This window comes from Pyrus communis, chromosome 1 (genome assembly GCF_963583255.1).
Source record: "Pyrus communis chromosome 1, drPyrComm1.1, whole genome shotgun sequence".
NCBI lineage: Eukaryota > Viridiplantae > Streptophyta > Magnoliopsida > Rosales > Rosaceae > Pyrus > Pyrus communis.
The window spans coordinates 36,040,257-36,054,258 of NC_084803.1; the positions used below are offsets into that span (position 1 = coordinate 36,040,257).

At 39.1% G+C, this 14,002-nt stretch overlaps 2 protein-coding genes and 1 pseudogene across 2 annotated transcripts; 1 reads left to right on the forward strand and 2 right to left on the reverse strand.

Moving 5' to 3' along the window:
- The first annotated feature begins 227 nt into the window (after positions 1-227).
- LOC137729522 (putative pumilio homolog 7, chloroplastic) lies at positions 228-4,779 on the forward strand. The gene is made up of 5 exons (XM_068468498.1): positions 228-1,699; positions 1,797-1,959; positions 3,760-3,923; positions 4,289-4,544; positions 4,675-4,779. Exons 1-5 carry the CDS (start codon positions 228-230, stop codon positions 4,777-4,779), a joined length of 2,160 nt encoding a protein of 719 aa, XP_068324599.1.
- A 2,190-nt stretch (positions 4,780-6,969) lies between these two features.
- Positions 6,970-9,814, reverse strand: LOC137730281 (annexin Gh1-like). The gene is made up of 5 exons (XM_068469343.1): positions 9,525-9,814; positions 8,296-8,441; positions 7,969-8,187; positions 7,599-7,811; positions 6,970-7,516 (listed from the first exon to the last, which is right to left on the reverse strand). Exons 1-5 carry the CDS (start codon positions 9,598-9,600, stop codon positions 7,220-7,222), a joined length of 951 nt encoding a protein of 316 aa, XP_068325444.1. The 5' UTR covers positions 9,601-9,814; the 3' UTR covers positions 6,970-7,219.
- Positions 9,815-11,201: 1,387 nt separating this feature from the next.
- On the reverse strand, positions 11,202-12,406 carry LOC137726718 (MDIS1-interacting receptor like kinase 2-like; annotated as a pseudogene).
- Between the last annotated feature and the right edge of the window lie 1,596 nt (positions 12,407-14,002).

Consider the following 14,002-nt stretch of genomic DNA (forward strand, 5'->3'; position numbering starts at 1 on the left):
ACGACATTGACATACAGGCATTGATCGTCTTTCTCGCACTGCAGCAAACACCCTCACTGATCGTTTTGCGTGCTTCCGAATCGTTTTCCGACGTGGGTTTTCGGATTCTGAATCTGGGTTCTCTTTGTTTTTCCTGAGAAAGTATATTTTTATATATTTCTTGTTCTCTCACGTGTATTGTATATTATATTATATATAATACACACTATTTTTATGTTGTATGTTGTATGATGTTCAAACTATCTGAGGAAGACAAGAAGGTTTTACAGAGGGAAGAAGGAGGAGAGCTGGAAAAGCTCTGGAATGAGAATCCCACCAGGAATCAGCATTATTCCAGTCTTTTCCACCTCTTTCATCCCCCGCATCACCGCCACCTTCTCGGCGGCTCTCCGGTGAGCAGAGCCTCTCTCCCGTCGGAGTTCTTTCCGTCGAGCTCTGTCTCAAGTGGGTTATATTCCTCCGAGGACGGTTCTCCGTCTCCGTATTCAACCCCATTTGAAGAGGCAAAGTATCAAACACCTTACGTGAATGGGTTGTGGCTGGACTCTAAGCCGCCGCCGGATGATCTGGGTTTGCCTGAGAGTTTCTATAGGATGCATATTGGGGAGGAACATGAGGGTGGGACTAAAAGGATGGGATTTGAGAGAGGCCCGGATGGGATTGGACTCGGTGGTGGGGTTTTTGGGGGGATTAGTCCTTGGAATGCTGAAAACTATGGCCTTTTTGAGAGTTCTAAGAACAATGTTTCGGGTTTTGAGGGTTTTCAATCTGCGGGATTCGGCTGTGGAGGGAGATGTGATGGGAGTATGGAGTCAGCATTGCTTGGATTGCAACCGAAATGCGCTGTTGGCGATTCAATGGGGTCTTTTTGTAATCGTATGTACCCGAATGCATTGTATGGGCCTAGCGGTGTTAAAAGAATGGAACAGGGATATGCCTGGTATCAGAGGAACCCATCTAGTGCTACGTCTCACCCTGATGAGGATTATTTTAGCTTACTACATGCAACGGGTTCTAATGGCGGAAAGAGTCTTAAGCATCCGATGAGTTCCCCTCAGTTTCCCTCGGTTGAACAGTTGAATGTGGACAATCTTTCGCATAACCATTCAATGATAAATCAATGGACTAGAGTGAATCCAACTAATGGGGTTCCCGAATCTTTCAAGTCCATGAATTGTGCAGGGGAACTTGAGGGTTACGGTTGCAAGGATAGTATGATCATGCAAGGAAAACAGTTGAATCATGCCATCAATAAAGGTAGCAAGTCTTCGAAGGGATACAAGAACTCTTACACTAAGATGGCAATGCAGACAGGAGAGAAAAGCTCTAGACTTGATCCCGATTCATATGATGGCAGAATGAGTGGAAATGAATGGAGACAGAGTGACAATAGCTTGTTTCGGTCAGTACTAAGTTCAAGCTCATTGACCGAGGTCCAGGGATATATATATTTCATTGCAAAGGATCAGTACGGCTGTCGGTTCTTACAAAGGATGCTTGATGAGGGGACCAGCCAAGATTTGCAATTAATATTTGACAAAATAATCAACCATGTTTTCGAACTTATGACGAACCCGTTTGGCAATTACCTAATGCAAAAGTTGTTGGATATGTGCAATGAACAACAAAGAATGCAATTTGTAATCATGGTGACAAAGGAACCAGGACAGCTTGTCAGAGTTTCCTTAGACACACATGGGTACATTCTTCATACTGTACTCGTTTGTTACTAAATTTGTAGTGTTAGTTCCTTACTAATATCCAGTTCCTGAATATAATTGGCACTATGGTTTCAGGACTCGCGTGGTACAGAAGTTGATTGAGACTCTGAAAACTGGGAAACAGATTGTTTTAGTTAAATCGTCCCTTGAATGCGGTTTTCTTGATCTTATTAAGGATCCAAATGGTAATCATGTGGTACAACGTTGCCTGGACTGCTTTAGCAATGAAGACAATAAGGTATGCTTCTACTAAATTATTTTTCCTGTTATCTTGACGGTTCAAATAAGGCTGTTAAGAATAAATAGGATACCATCTAATTCATGCTGTTAAGAATAAATAGGATACCATCTAATTCATGTTTTCATCTTGTTCCTTTCTCCTGTTTTCTCGTAAGTTTTATGTGGTCACATAGAAAAGAGACGTACATATGAATTTGTACCATGCAAATGCTGATTCTAGTAGAGCAAAAATATGTTTGATCATAACTGTTGTGCACAATTGTAAAGGCAATATTTTGTGAAGCCACATTTTTTAAAGGCAATGTACTGTTTCGGTGCATTATTGCCATAAACCTTCACATGTTCGCCATATAATTCTTCTAATTGAACCAGTAATGTGAACCTTAATGATGTTTCATACTCATTACTTGGGTAAGCTACATAGAGCGTTTTTGTATAATACTGCTGGAAGTGCATATTCAAGGTGTGAACTGTTTCATTGGATGTGTGCACTGTGCTTGTAATAGGGCAACAAACCATAAAACAAGTAATAGGTGGTGCCGAATTCCAATCTCTTGCCTTTCAGGGCCAGCCACTTTAGCGTTGTTTTGTATCCTCATGGCACTAGACCTACCTTTGATCATTCTTTGGAGGAAACTTAATCTATAATCAATCTCACTAACTCTTCATTGGCTAGTGTTTCACTCATTTTCACCACAACTTTTGAACGTATAATATTTCTTCTGCTGTTCATGCCGATGCCTAAAATAGTCCAAACTTAATCTGATGATTGTACAAAGGTCAAGGGAAGCTTTCAAGTACAGTTGTGAACCCTGTCGAAACCAACCTTTGGACTAGGTTTCAAATATATCTCTGTGAGGATCATTATAGACATTATCATGCCTCAGTTTTGAACCTTATTTCTTTTCCTTATATTCATCTAGTCCTCTGTAAGTTTCTGAAATATTCTCGGTGACTTCAGAAATGTATTCTTCTGTTGGTGAAGTCAAATTCCCTGTACTGTTCATTTAAAGGTCGATAGAAGGTATCTTACTGTTAAGAAAAGATTGGCATCCGATCTTGCACACTTTTGTCATTTAATACTGACAAAGTTATATTTTGGTCACGTAGTAAAGGTGTCACTCTGAGTATGCCATGTTTGCTTCTGAAATCTGTTGGGGAATTTGTATGCGAGGAAGTCAGTGGGGCAGGTTAGATGTATGTAGACATGATCATATATAATGCTCTCGATAGTAGTGAAGACGTTAGTCTAAATTTAGGGACCACATTAATACGTAGCTGAGTTGTCAAAACCAAAGATTATGAGCTTTTCAGTAGCAGTTCAAAAAATATACGAATCATGATGTCACCAAGCTTGTGTATGAGAACAATGAGAAGAACAAGAGAAATCGCTGCAAAGAGATAACTGAGACGTTATTTCCAACTTGTTCGATGCAAATCTAGTGTTCTATGGATTAGGCAATTTGTAAATTTGCTTTTGAGGCCTTGACTAAAAGGAATGAAACAGAGCTTCTCGTTGCAGAGTAATGAGATGTTTCTTCAGATTTAATAGGTGACTGTAAGCCCGCTTTTTACGATCCTACTTGTCAGAACTCTAGCAGAAGATTGGTAGGATGAACCGGAATACATAGTTACTTCGAAAGCATTTTACGGACAGATATGAGATAAAACATAAACATGGATGAACAGACAAAATTATTGAAGTTCCAAAGCTGTAAGGACTGGTTATGTGCTTTCTGTAGGACCTACTTTGTTTTCGTTGAAAAGACTAACTTATTCTGTTAATGATCTCTTGCAGTTTATTTTTGATGCTGCTGCAAGATTTTGTGTCGAGATTGCAACTCAACGACATGGATGCTGTGTACTACAAAAATGCATTGCACACGCCATTGGGAGACATCGAGATAAGCTGATCAATGAAATTTCAAGAAATGGGCTTCTCCTTTCACAAGATCCTTATGGGTAATCATAAACGATTGTCTTCAAACTGTCATAATTTCTGTTCTTTGCTGGCCATAAACCCCTAATATGATATTGTAATCCACTATTGTTTGATAAATTTTGTTTCTTGAGGAACCAAAGTTTTCCAACCATCAATTTCTGTGATCAACTTCTGATGCAAACATAAGTCGGATATCTTGTAATTAATAGCAGGAATTATGAGAATCTACAGAATTAAACCATTGCGTTACTTTATTTGTCTTTCTAATTAGAATTCAGTTTAGTATTTTACAAACTACTAACGATTTAATTCTTTATTCTGTGGAACAATTTGACTTGGCTTTATGACTGATGTGTGCCTTTATTTTGTACCATTTGATCCGCAGGAATTATGTTGTTCAATATATCATAGAGCTGAAGATCCCATCTGCAGTGGCCAAACTGACTAATCAGTTAAAAGGAAATTTCGTACGCCTCTCCATGCAGAAGTGCAGTAGTCATGTTGTTGAAAAGTGCCTCAAGTATTTTGAAGAGAGCCGGCCAAAAATCATCCATGAATTGCTCTCAGTTCCACGTTTTGATCAGTTGTTGCAAGACCCTTATGCCAACTATGTCATTCAATCTGCTCTTGGAGTTACCAAGGTTTAGAAATCTCTCTCTCTCTCTCTCTCTCTCTCTCTCTCTCTCTCTCTCTCTCTCACACACACACACACACACACACACACACACACACACACACACACATGTTCTAATCGATTTGTTTTGTTGGCAGGGCCCTCTTCATGCTGCTCTGGTCGAAGCAGTTAAGCCTCATACAATCTTACGCACCAGTCCGTACTGCAAGAGGATTTTCTCAAAGGACCTGAAGAAGAAGTGATGTGTTTTAGCCTATATCGGAAAGTTTTTGTTGTTGTTTTCTATGTTAATTACTAATAACTGCTCTCTTTTTGGATCCCCTAGCTAAGATACGGGATGTTCGTCTAAATCTCGTACTGATCCCCATATGAAGAGTGCAATTTTGGTTCTGGGATGGCATTAAGAAGTCTGAAAAAGTTAAAACAGAGTTTTGATTCAATATGATGTAGTTGCTTTTTGTAATATTCTGTTGTTCTTGTGTCTTTATCATAACTTTGAAGGTATGATATTCCACTGTCGGAACTGTGGATTTCTAATTCGATGTTGTGTAAATGTGTTTGGGCCCAAAATACTATTTTGGGCCGAGCTTAGAGTTATTCTCGGCCCAGTAGCATTCATCTAGAATCTTGTCGTGGGTTGTCCAGTAAGGGTCGACCGAATCCTAATGCGAGACGGAGTGGTTTAGATAAGGGTGAGGTAGTTGAAGCCTAGTGCAACAAGGAGTCTTAAGGCTAAGACTGAGGATGCTGAGAATTAAGGGATGAATCTGGTTTGTTAAAAAGCTTGGTTCAAAGTCCTAGTGAAGTTAGGATTGGCCAAGACCTAATCAGATTAGGTTGAGGAGTTCTAATCTGATTATGATTCTAGCTAGGCTATGAGGGGGTTTGCTACTATAAATGGAGAAGGGAGTGCATCATTCAAGTCCCCTCCAATTCAATACACAAATTGCCCTGTGCAAAGCTTCGCAACAACCTTTGAGATTTTTATCCTCTTCCGCTTTCTTCTCGCCTAACACATCTTCAGTTTGGATAAACAATACTGTAGCCGTAGTATCAGCTGATCGCAGAGCACTTTCAGTTTGGATAAACAACATTGCTTTGAGACCGACTGATTACCTATCCAAGTCTCGGTCAACAAGGACTTTTGAGTTCTTGTTGGTAGACGTCATCTCATCAGCCATCTCACATGAGGTGAGGTGTTACAAGTTACTAGGCTTGGCACGTTGAACGCCGAGTTGTTAAATGATTGGATATTCACAAGTATCTTTTAGAGTTCGGCATTCTGACGGCCGAACCGCATTTACCATCAAGACATACATCTCTTTCGAATACTTGTGTCCGTATAGTTTGGTGCCAGTTCAGTGTGCTTACACTCTTACGAATATAATCACCATGACCGAACCCGACTCCGACGATCCGTGAACTTCGCAAGACCAGCAACCTTATCTTCAGGCTCTAAAACCCAAAGGCGGAGACGTGTTCCTTTCTTTGCCGCAGTCGCAAGATCAAGAAGTCAGCAACGAGCTCGGTCGTCGAGTTAGCACACCCCGCACATAACTGAAGGACGTAGTTAGCTCATTAGTTAGTCACCCTGCACGTCACGTAGGCTTGGCAATTTTTAGGGTCAACATTTTGGCATCCCCGATGGGACCCAGTGCTACAGCTATGAAGTTCATGACCATTGAGACACGGTCAGTAAAGAAGAAAACAATCATGGGTAAGTCAACGACTAATCTTCTAGTCCAAAATCCAGGACAAGATGACTGACCATAGGCACATAATCCTTCTACTGCCGCGACACCTTAAGCCATAAGTGTGACACGCTGAGATAAGGAAGTAAATCTCAGTGATCTGCCTCGGGATGCAGAAATCCCCACCAAAACGACAAAAGGAATTTTTGTTGAAGGATTAGTGGAGGATTCTGACGAGGACGGTGGTGAGGCCTCTGATCCACCGACTAGGTCATTTCTTCGACGACAACTTGAAGGGCAATCTTGGCAATTTGAGCAAATGTTTAGTCGAGAGGTGAAAAGCATCCTCGAAGAAATGCGCGATAATAACGCTATACACAACATGTTGCTTGAAGTACTGGTTAATAAAGCCCACAAAGGAGGACCTGCCGAAGTACTGGTTAATAAAGCCCAACAAAATGTGATGCCGCAATTTCTTCCTTGAGGTCGAGGTTTATTTTATATATGACCGGACAATCATCTCAACCGCTGGGTATTCCTTTAACGTTCAACCCCTCTTGTGCTGCTAGTATGTAACAGACCTTGTGAGACGAAAGTTGTAGACAGCGATTCTATCCAGGAATTCCTTCCTCTAAGAAACCCTTGGCGAGGTGTATAATTAAACCGCTAATTGTTTTGGTGCCATGAACAAGAATGTTTAACTTGAGCTGCAAGAAATATGCACCGAAATAGTAAAAAAAAAAAAAAACCCAGCTCTTAGATTATAAAAGGAAAACAACCTTCCATTATTGTTGTCTATATAAGATCAAGAAACTTGCCTTTAGTCTCCAGTAACTATCTGGTTTTACGAAAGGTAACTATTTATATCAGAATTCTGTAGATAATTTTATTCGAACGGATAAGAAACAAAACATAGCGGTAAAAAGAACGCATCAGATTCAGATATATTGCCTCCCTCCAAAAGGAAGTTCAACTGTTAGACCGGAACGGATCAAGCATTCTCATGTCCAACCAGGGCCAGAAGCATTTTCTCATAATCTCCAGTAGTGTCCTTTTTAATGGCCTGATCCAGAGGGACACTGTTCCTCTTGTGGTACAGGTCCTTAATAATCATCATGTCAACCTCAGCCCTCGTAGCGACAACTCTAGTGAGAGCTCCTTCATCTGTTCCTCGTTTGTTAATTGCCAGACGAAGAGACTTCTCAAAATATTTCTCAGGGCGGACCAAGCACTTTATCGTGGCCCTTAGTATTGCAAGGTACTCATCCTTGGGGTCAGCTTTCAGATCCTAGGCATAGAAACACTCATCAAATCCAAAACCTCTGCGGATTCTGTTAAAAAATGGGTTTATTTAAAACTCAACTGCGTACCTTGTTGATGTCATTCCCGAATTCATTTTTGTAGTGATTGAGCGTTGCATTGATCTGTGCTTTGCTCCGCGTAGCCAGAATCCTGATGATATCGTCATCATTGTAGGCTTTGTCTGAGATCTTCTCATGGAGTAGCTTAGCCTCGGATTTTGCCAGTGCCAGGTTCACCTCATCTCCCTCATATCTGTATGAGCTAACAAGAGGGGCCAAAAGCTGGGCGGAGCAAAGTTGGATGGTAAATTAGTAATTCTCTCTTCGGTGCAGAGACAACGGAAATCTTAAACGAAATAAAACTTGAAAAACATATTAACATTGAAATTTCGGGACATTGTATAAATAAGCTGAAAGAACTATTCTCTAGCGGTTTTACCTTGCGGAAGTCCCCAGTTGTGTGATGAGCAACATCCTCTTCGAGAGACTTCTTGTAGCGAGAGTGATAAGCCTGCCTTGCCGAAAGCAGTTCATGTGCAGACCTACTGCAGGCTATTTCTGCAAGAACCTGATTGCTTTTAGTCCACTTCTTTGTTGCTTCGTTGGCTAAAAATGCATCGCGTTCAGCAGGATCAAGTGTCCAAAGCCATACAATCCTCTGATTAAGAGAAATTCAGAAACACAAACACATCATTTTACCAGTTACGACAAGCATGCAATCAAATTATTTGAACCAATGCAGAAAGAAGTGCATTCTTAAACTGACCTCAAAGTCACTTGTAAGTTCTTTTTCCAGTTCCTTGAGGAGATCTTCTCCGTAAGCATCTGCATAAGTTTTCCGGATTGCCTTTCTTTGAGCGGCATTTCTATGCCCCAAGATGGATATAACCAAGTCCTCATTCGTTCCCCATCCTGCAATCATATTGATCAAAAAATTCAAAATTCAATAAGATCAAACAACATAAACATGAAAGCAACAGCACAAAAAACTGAAGATAGAATCTCGACTCCAGAGCAAATTCATATCGAAAGTGACAATATATTTCTAACCAATATCAATCCCTTTTGCTAAAAGGGTGATCAGAGCTATTTTAAACCATTCGGAATTATAGTGCAGCTTATTCATTAGTCCTACGAACGAATTTGAGAATCAAACAGATTGAATAATTAGTTTCACTATATTTCTTCTGCAATCAAGGAACACGTTTTCTTATAGTAAGAAGTGAATAGCCTCCCCTTGCTTTATGGTTTCTAATCGTCAACGATTATTCATCTGTATTCAAAATTTGTTCCATATTTTTCATATTTGTCAAAACTATATTCTTCATGTCAGTTGGATACTTCAAAACCTGCAGAAAATTTATATATACCAATCTTTTCTCTTCGTCTATGTAGATGGATTATCTCATACACATTTTCTTATCCAGAAACAAATTTAATCGTACAGAATTCTTTACAAAACCAAAAAATCGCATTCACACGGGCCTTTCACCAATCCACCGAATTCATGTATATAAACACTGTCTAGATTCTAGATTTCGGAGAGACAGACTAGCGGCCCCACTAACCACACATATATTGTCCCCCAACTGGTTTCTTATCACCTAAACAACACCATCTGGTGTGGAGTGTTTATTACAAAGGGCCTCAGTGTAATTAGAAGTAGAATCACACAATAAATCATATTTAATCTGTGAATTCTCCGATGTGGGATTCTTATATTCTTCAACAAACACCGATCTGAATCAGCATCATTGGTCATTGAGAGAGAGAGAGGGAATTACCAGACCAAAAATGAATAACAAAATCCTTTTTCCATTACCAGTCCATTATCATCATGTTTAACACTAACAATCGGATCGGTCAAATGGGATTGGTCGATCATCAATCTTAAATCGAATTACAAAATACTGGGTGGATATGATCAGAACAAGAAATGATGGCATGGAGTAAAAGATCAAGAGAAGGAAAAAAAAATGTTAGAAAAGAAGGAACCTTTGAAGGCTTTCTTGAGTTGCTCAGAGTCTTCGGATGCAGCAGGGACTTGTGGAGGGACTCTTAGGGTCGACATCGTCACCTTTTTTTTTCTTTCTCTTTCTGTGAGAAAATCGTAGACGACAATGGCTCTGGCTTATGGCTCTCTGTCTGTTTGTGTGTATGTATATCTAAATATATATAGAATAGGTCTTGGTAGCTATCCATATATAGATATGGTAATATATAGTATGGCCATTGCATTCTTCGCCACGTCAAAATCTATGTTCCTCTTACATTGGTCCTGGTCATAGTATTCTATTTCATTGTAAACTTTTACATGAAGTTGGACTTTGCTTGGCTGTTTTGGACTATCTTTTTTAATGGTCTTTACTTTTGTATAAGCTTTTTTGGACTATCTTTTTTAATGGTTTTTACTTTTGTATAAGCTTTCTTTTTTAATGAAAATTAATTTGATTCACAAAAAATAAAAATATAAAAACTAAAAAGTGTCACATACGCAAAATGTGTGGGCATATACTAGTTATTTGTAAGAATACATGCATTTGATTCAAAAAAGGGCATTTTCCCCACTAATTGAAAAGTGTACGGGAAAAAAGAAGGTATTTTTGAAAAAATGATACAATTGAAATGAGATTTTGGGGGTTTGCACAAATTCAAGTTCTCATCTTAGCCAGCCGTTGTTCCTATGCATGAAAATCAAGTCTTTGTTTGATTAACTTTTGTTTCTTCCTAACAAGGATAAATATTATTTTAACTAAAAAGCATTAAGCATCCTACATAAGTAAATAGAGGCCTTAGCAAACAAGTGCATTGAAAAATTACAGTCAGGGAAGCATCTACGAAGAATATTTCTTCTAAAGGGAAGGCTTGAAATTTATTTATTGTTCACAAATACATTCTCTGGTTCTTAGGTAGTCAAATGATTAAGAACAAGCAATTCACTGCATCTAATCATGCATAATGGCTTTGACAAATGCAGCTCATGAGTTGAGAGGAGTTGAGAAACTTGTTTCATTGTTGGACGCAATTACAAACTGGAATTCAAGCATGAAAACACAATCTTCACAAGAGAGAGCAATTCCCTTGCTTCTTGATGCATTGGAGGCAAAATGCGTTGGTCTAGAACATCCGCGATCGGCATTTGGAGGGGTGGTAATGTAGATTCTAATGATAACGTGGACGAAGAAGGCAATGATGAGAAAGATGAGAAAAAATCTAAAGGATGCCTTCCCATGATTATTTGCAATGCAACCACTCTAAAGCTATAAACACCACATTTTTCGTCCATCGTTTATGCAAGCTCTACCTCAGAATAAGCTTATAGCAATGGGATTATTAGGATGTGGATGTGATAATTTAAAGTAAGCTAAAATCATTCTTTATTATATATATATATATATATATATAAGACTTCACTATTTAAAACATTTTGTTGTCATGAAGAAAACCGGAGGAGAATTCATTTTCTATGAACCTAAATTACAAAGAAGATGATTTTGGACCGCTATTGACAACTCAAATATCCATATACGTAATTCCTTCCTAGCTAATGGCGAAAAGGAATAATATTTAGCCACAAATGAAAATGATAAACTGTATCAAACAACTAAGATAAAAAGAGCAAAACATACCAGGTGCAACGTATCCATATGTTCCTATAACGGTAGTCTAGATTTAAAAACTTAGTAGTGCCAAAGTCTGAAACATAGGCCTTGTATTCAGAATCCAGCAAAACGTTTTTGCTTGATATGACTCAATGTACAATCGGTGGTACGCAATCGTGGTGCACGTAATAAAGGCATGAGCTACACCGCTAATAATGTGGTTGCTCAAATTCAGATGCTTCCTTGCCCTGTAGGCATGAGCTACACCGTTTTGAATTTTGCTCTGTAGATGCTTCCTTGCCCTCACGATTTCGTCATACATTGACTTTCCATCAAAATTCAAAACTGAAAACGATATTCCTTAATGCATATTTTTTTTTCTCCTTTATCCCGATGCTTCTTCTTTCTTTCCACTACGAAGACAATTGTAAAGAAAGCAGAAAGAAGGAAAACTGCTGCTAGAAGGGTGAATGTTATTACAAGTACCCGTTTGTGGTCCTTTGTCGAGCCATACTTACAGGGTCGCAAAGGTCCAATGTTGCCGCACAATCCTTTATTCCCTTGTAAAGCTTATGGTAGAGCTTCTCAAAATGCTATGTTGTTGGGAAGAAGACTCTCCAGTTCATTGCAAGATATGTTAACATATGACAAGCCATGCATGCCATCAAAACTTGATGGAAACCAGAAAGATTGTTGTGGGAAAGATTGAGTGTCTCCAAACTCTCCATATTGTTGAATTCTGGTGGTATACTACCCTCAAGTGAGTTATAACTTAAATCAAGTTCGGTCAATTGAACTAACTTCTCCAATTCAAGTGGAATTCCTGGATAAAAATTGTTGTTGCTCAAATTTAGATGGTACAGTATGAGAAAGGCACCTAGATAGCTCCGAGCTAACCCATTGAATTTGTTTGATGACAAGTCGAGATATTCAAGATCAATTAGTGATCCCAATTCCAAGGGCATACGACCCGAAAGTTGATTTCTATTCAACATCAACTTCTGCAAAGAAGTCATTCTCTTGAATTCCTTCGAAATCTTCCCAACTAAAGTGATTTGAAAAAAGATCTAGCCCATGAATTTTTTGTGCATTTACAATATCAGGAGGTCCCCGTAAGGTTTCCCACAATTAGTAGGGTTTCTAATTGTGGGCATTGTCCCCATCTTTGTGAGATTTCCCCATAGAAGTTATTGTGGCTTAGATCCATAAAATAAAGATTTGGATAGATACTTTCTTGAGATCTATTTCCTGTCAATTTGTTCCCATTAAGACAAAGTCTCATTAAGCTCGTGCAGGTTTTCAAGCTTTTGGGGATTGGACCAGTCAAATGGTTATTTGTAACGACCCGTCCCCAATTATTATGATTTTTTTTTTTATAATTTAAAAAAAAAGTGAATTGACGAAAATGTCATTCGAGGCAAATATGTTGACTTATGTTGACCATCTTGTTGTGTCATGTAAGGTTCATTTTCTTGGTGTACTCGTCGCTACGGACGCATGGGCGCAAACAATACGTGATTTGGAGGTATAACGAAGGAGATATTAACGTTTAAAGTCGGTGACATTTTAGTAAATTAATCATTTTCTAGAAGGCTCCAGATTTTTAGAACAAAATCTAGGAAGCCACGTGTGTGGCCCAGATTGAAGGCAAGGAGAAATGGACGGATGGGAGAGAAGATAAAGGAGAGAGAGGAGGGAGAGAGGAAGACCAATCGGGAGAAGAGAAAGAGAAAGTGAACCAATGGGAAAGCAGAGAAGGGAGGGAGAGAGGGAAACAGCAAAACTGGACCCTGACTCGTTTGCCATCACGACCCTGTTGCTGGCGCCATTTTTCGACGCAATTTCATGATTTTTCCAATGAATTAAGTCGATCCACAACCGCCAGTCATCAAATAGTGACTTCTTCTCCACTTTCCACCCAAATTTGAGGGTTTTTGACCTCAGTTTTACTAATAATTGCACCGGTGTGCTTGGGAGGGTTTCACGGCTGAGATCCGCTGATCGTGAAAGCCACATTGACTACCACCACCATTAAATCACTCACCTTGAACCCAAGAACAAAGCCCAAACAAGTTTGGGGGCGTCGGGTTCAATTTGAGGACGAATTGAAGAGCACCCAATTTAAGGGTTTCTGGCGGGTTCAAGTGAAATTGGGGCTTTTCACGGCCAAATTGGCCTTAGTCACAGGTATGAAAATTGTTCCACTCATCGAGATCTTCATTCTTGTAAAATTTGGGAATTTTTGGGGTTGTTGGATTTTCTGGCAAGTCGGGCCAGCCGACCGTCACGAGCGGTGGCGCGTGGAGGAGAAACCCGAGGTTCCTCGATGTGCCAAATCCAAATCCACCATCCGTTTTTCCCAAATTATAATGTTTTAGTATAATTTTACTAAAAGTTCCCTATTTGTGTTTAGACGAGTTAGCGGGAAATGATTACATGCTCGATAGTTCGAGTGGCTTCGGGCAATGGAAAAATTAGTGAGTGGACCTCTTCTTAACCTATATATTTTTATAAATATTTACCTAGCATGCATGGCATATTTCATGATTTGAGTGATTTATATTTTATGCTTTGTTTTATGGATTTCTATATTATGATTTATTTAATTTACGCTTTATGAAACGTTATAAACTATTAGTTTTACACTTAGATAAGGTTTACAACTATTGCTTTTATGCCCCTTGATGAAATATTATGGAATGTGGTTTATGAGAATGATTTGAGTTGGATAGCTTTCACAATTCTATATGATTTATGAAATGAGGGTTGAGCTTTTGAGCTTCAATGTTTTAATACGATATTTTGAGACATGTTTTTAGTGCTTATCTAGTGGGTTATCATATGGCACATCTGTACACCACGGGTATTATG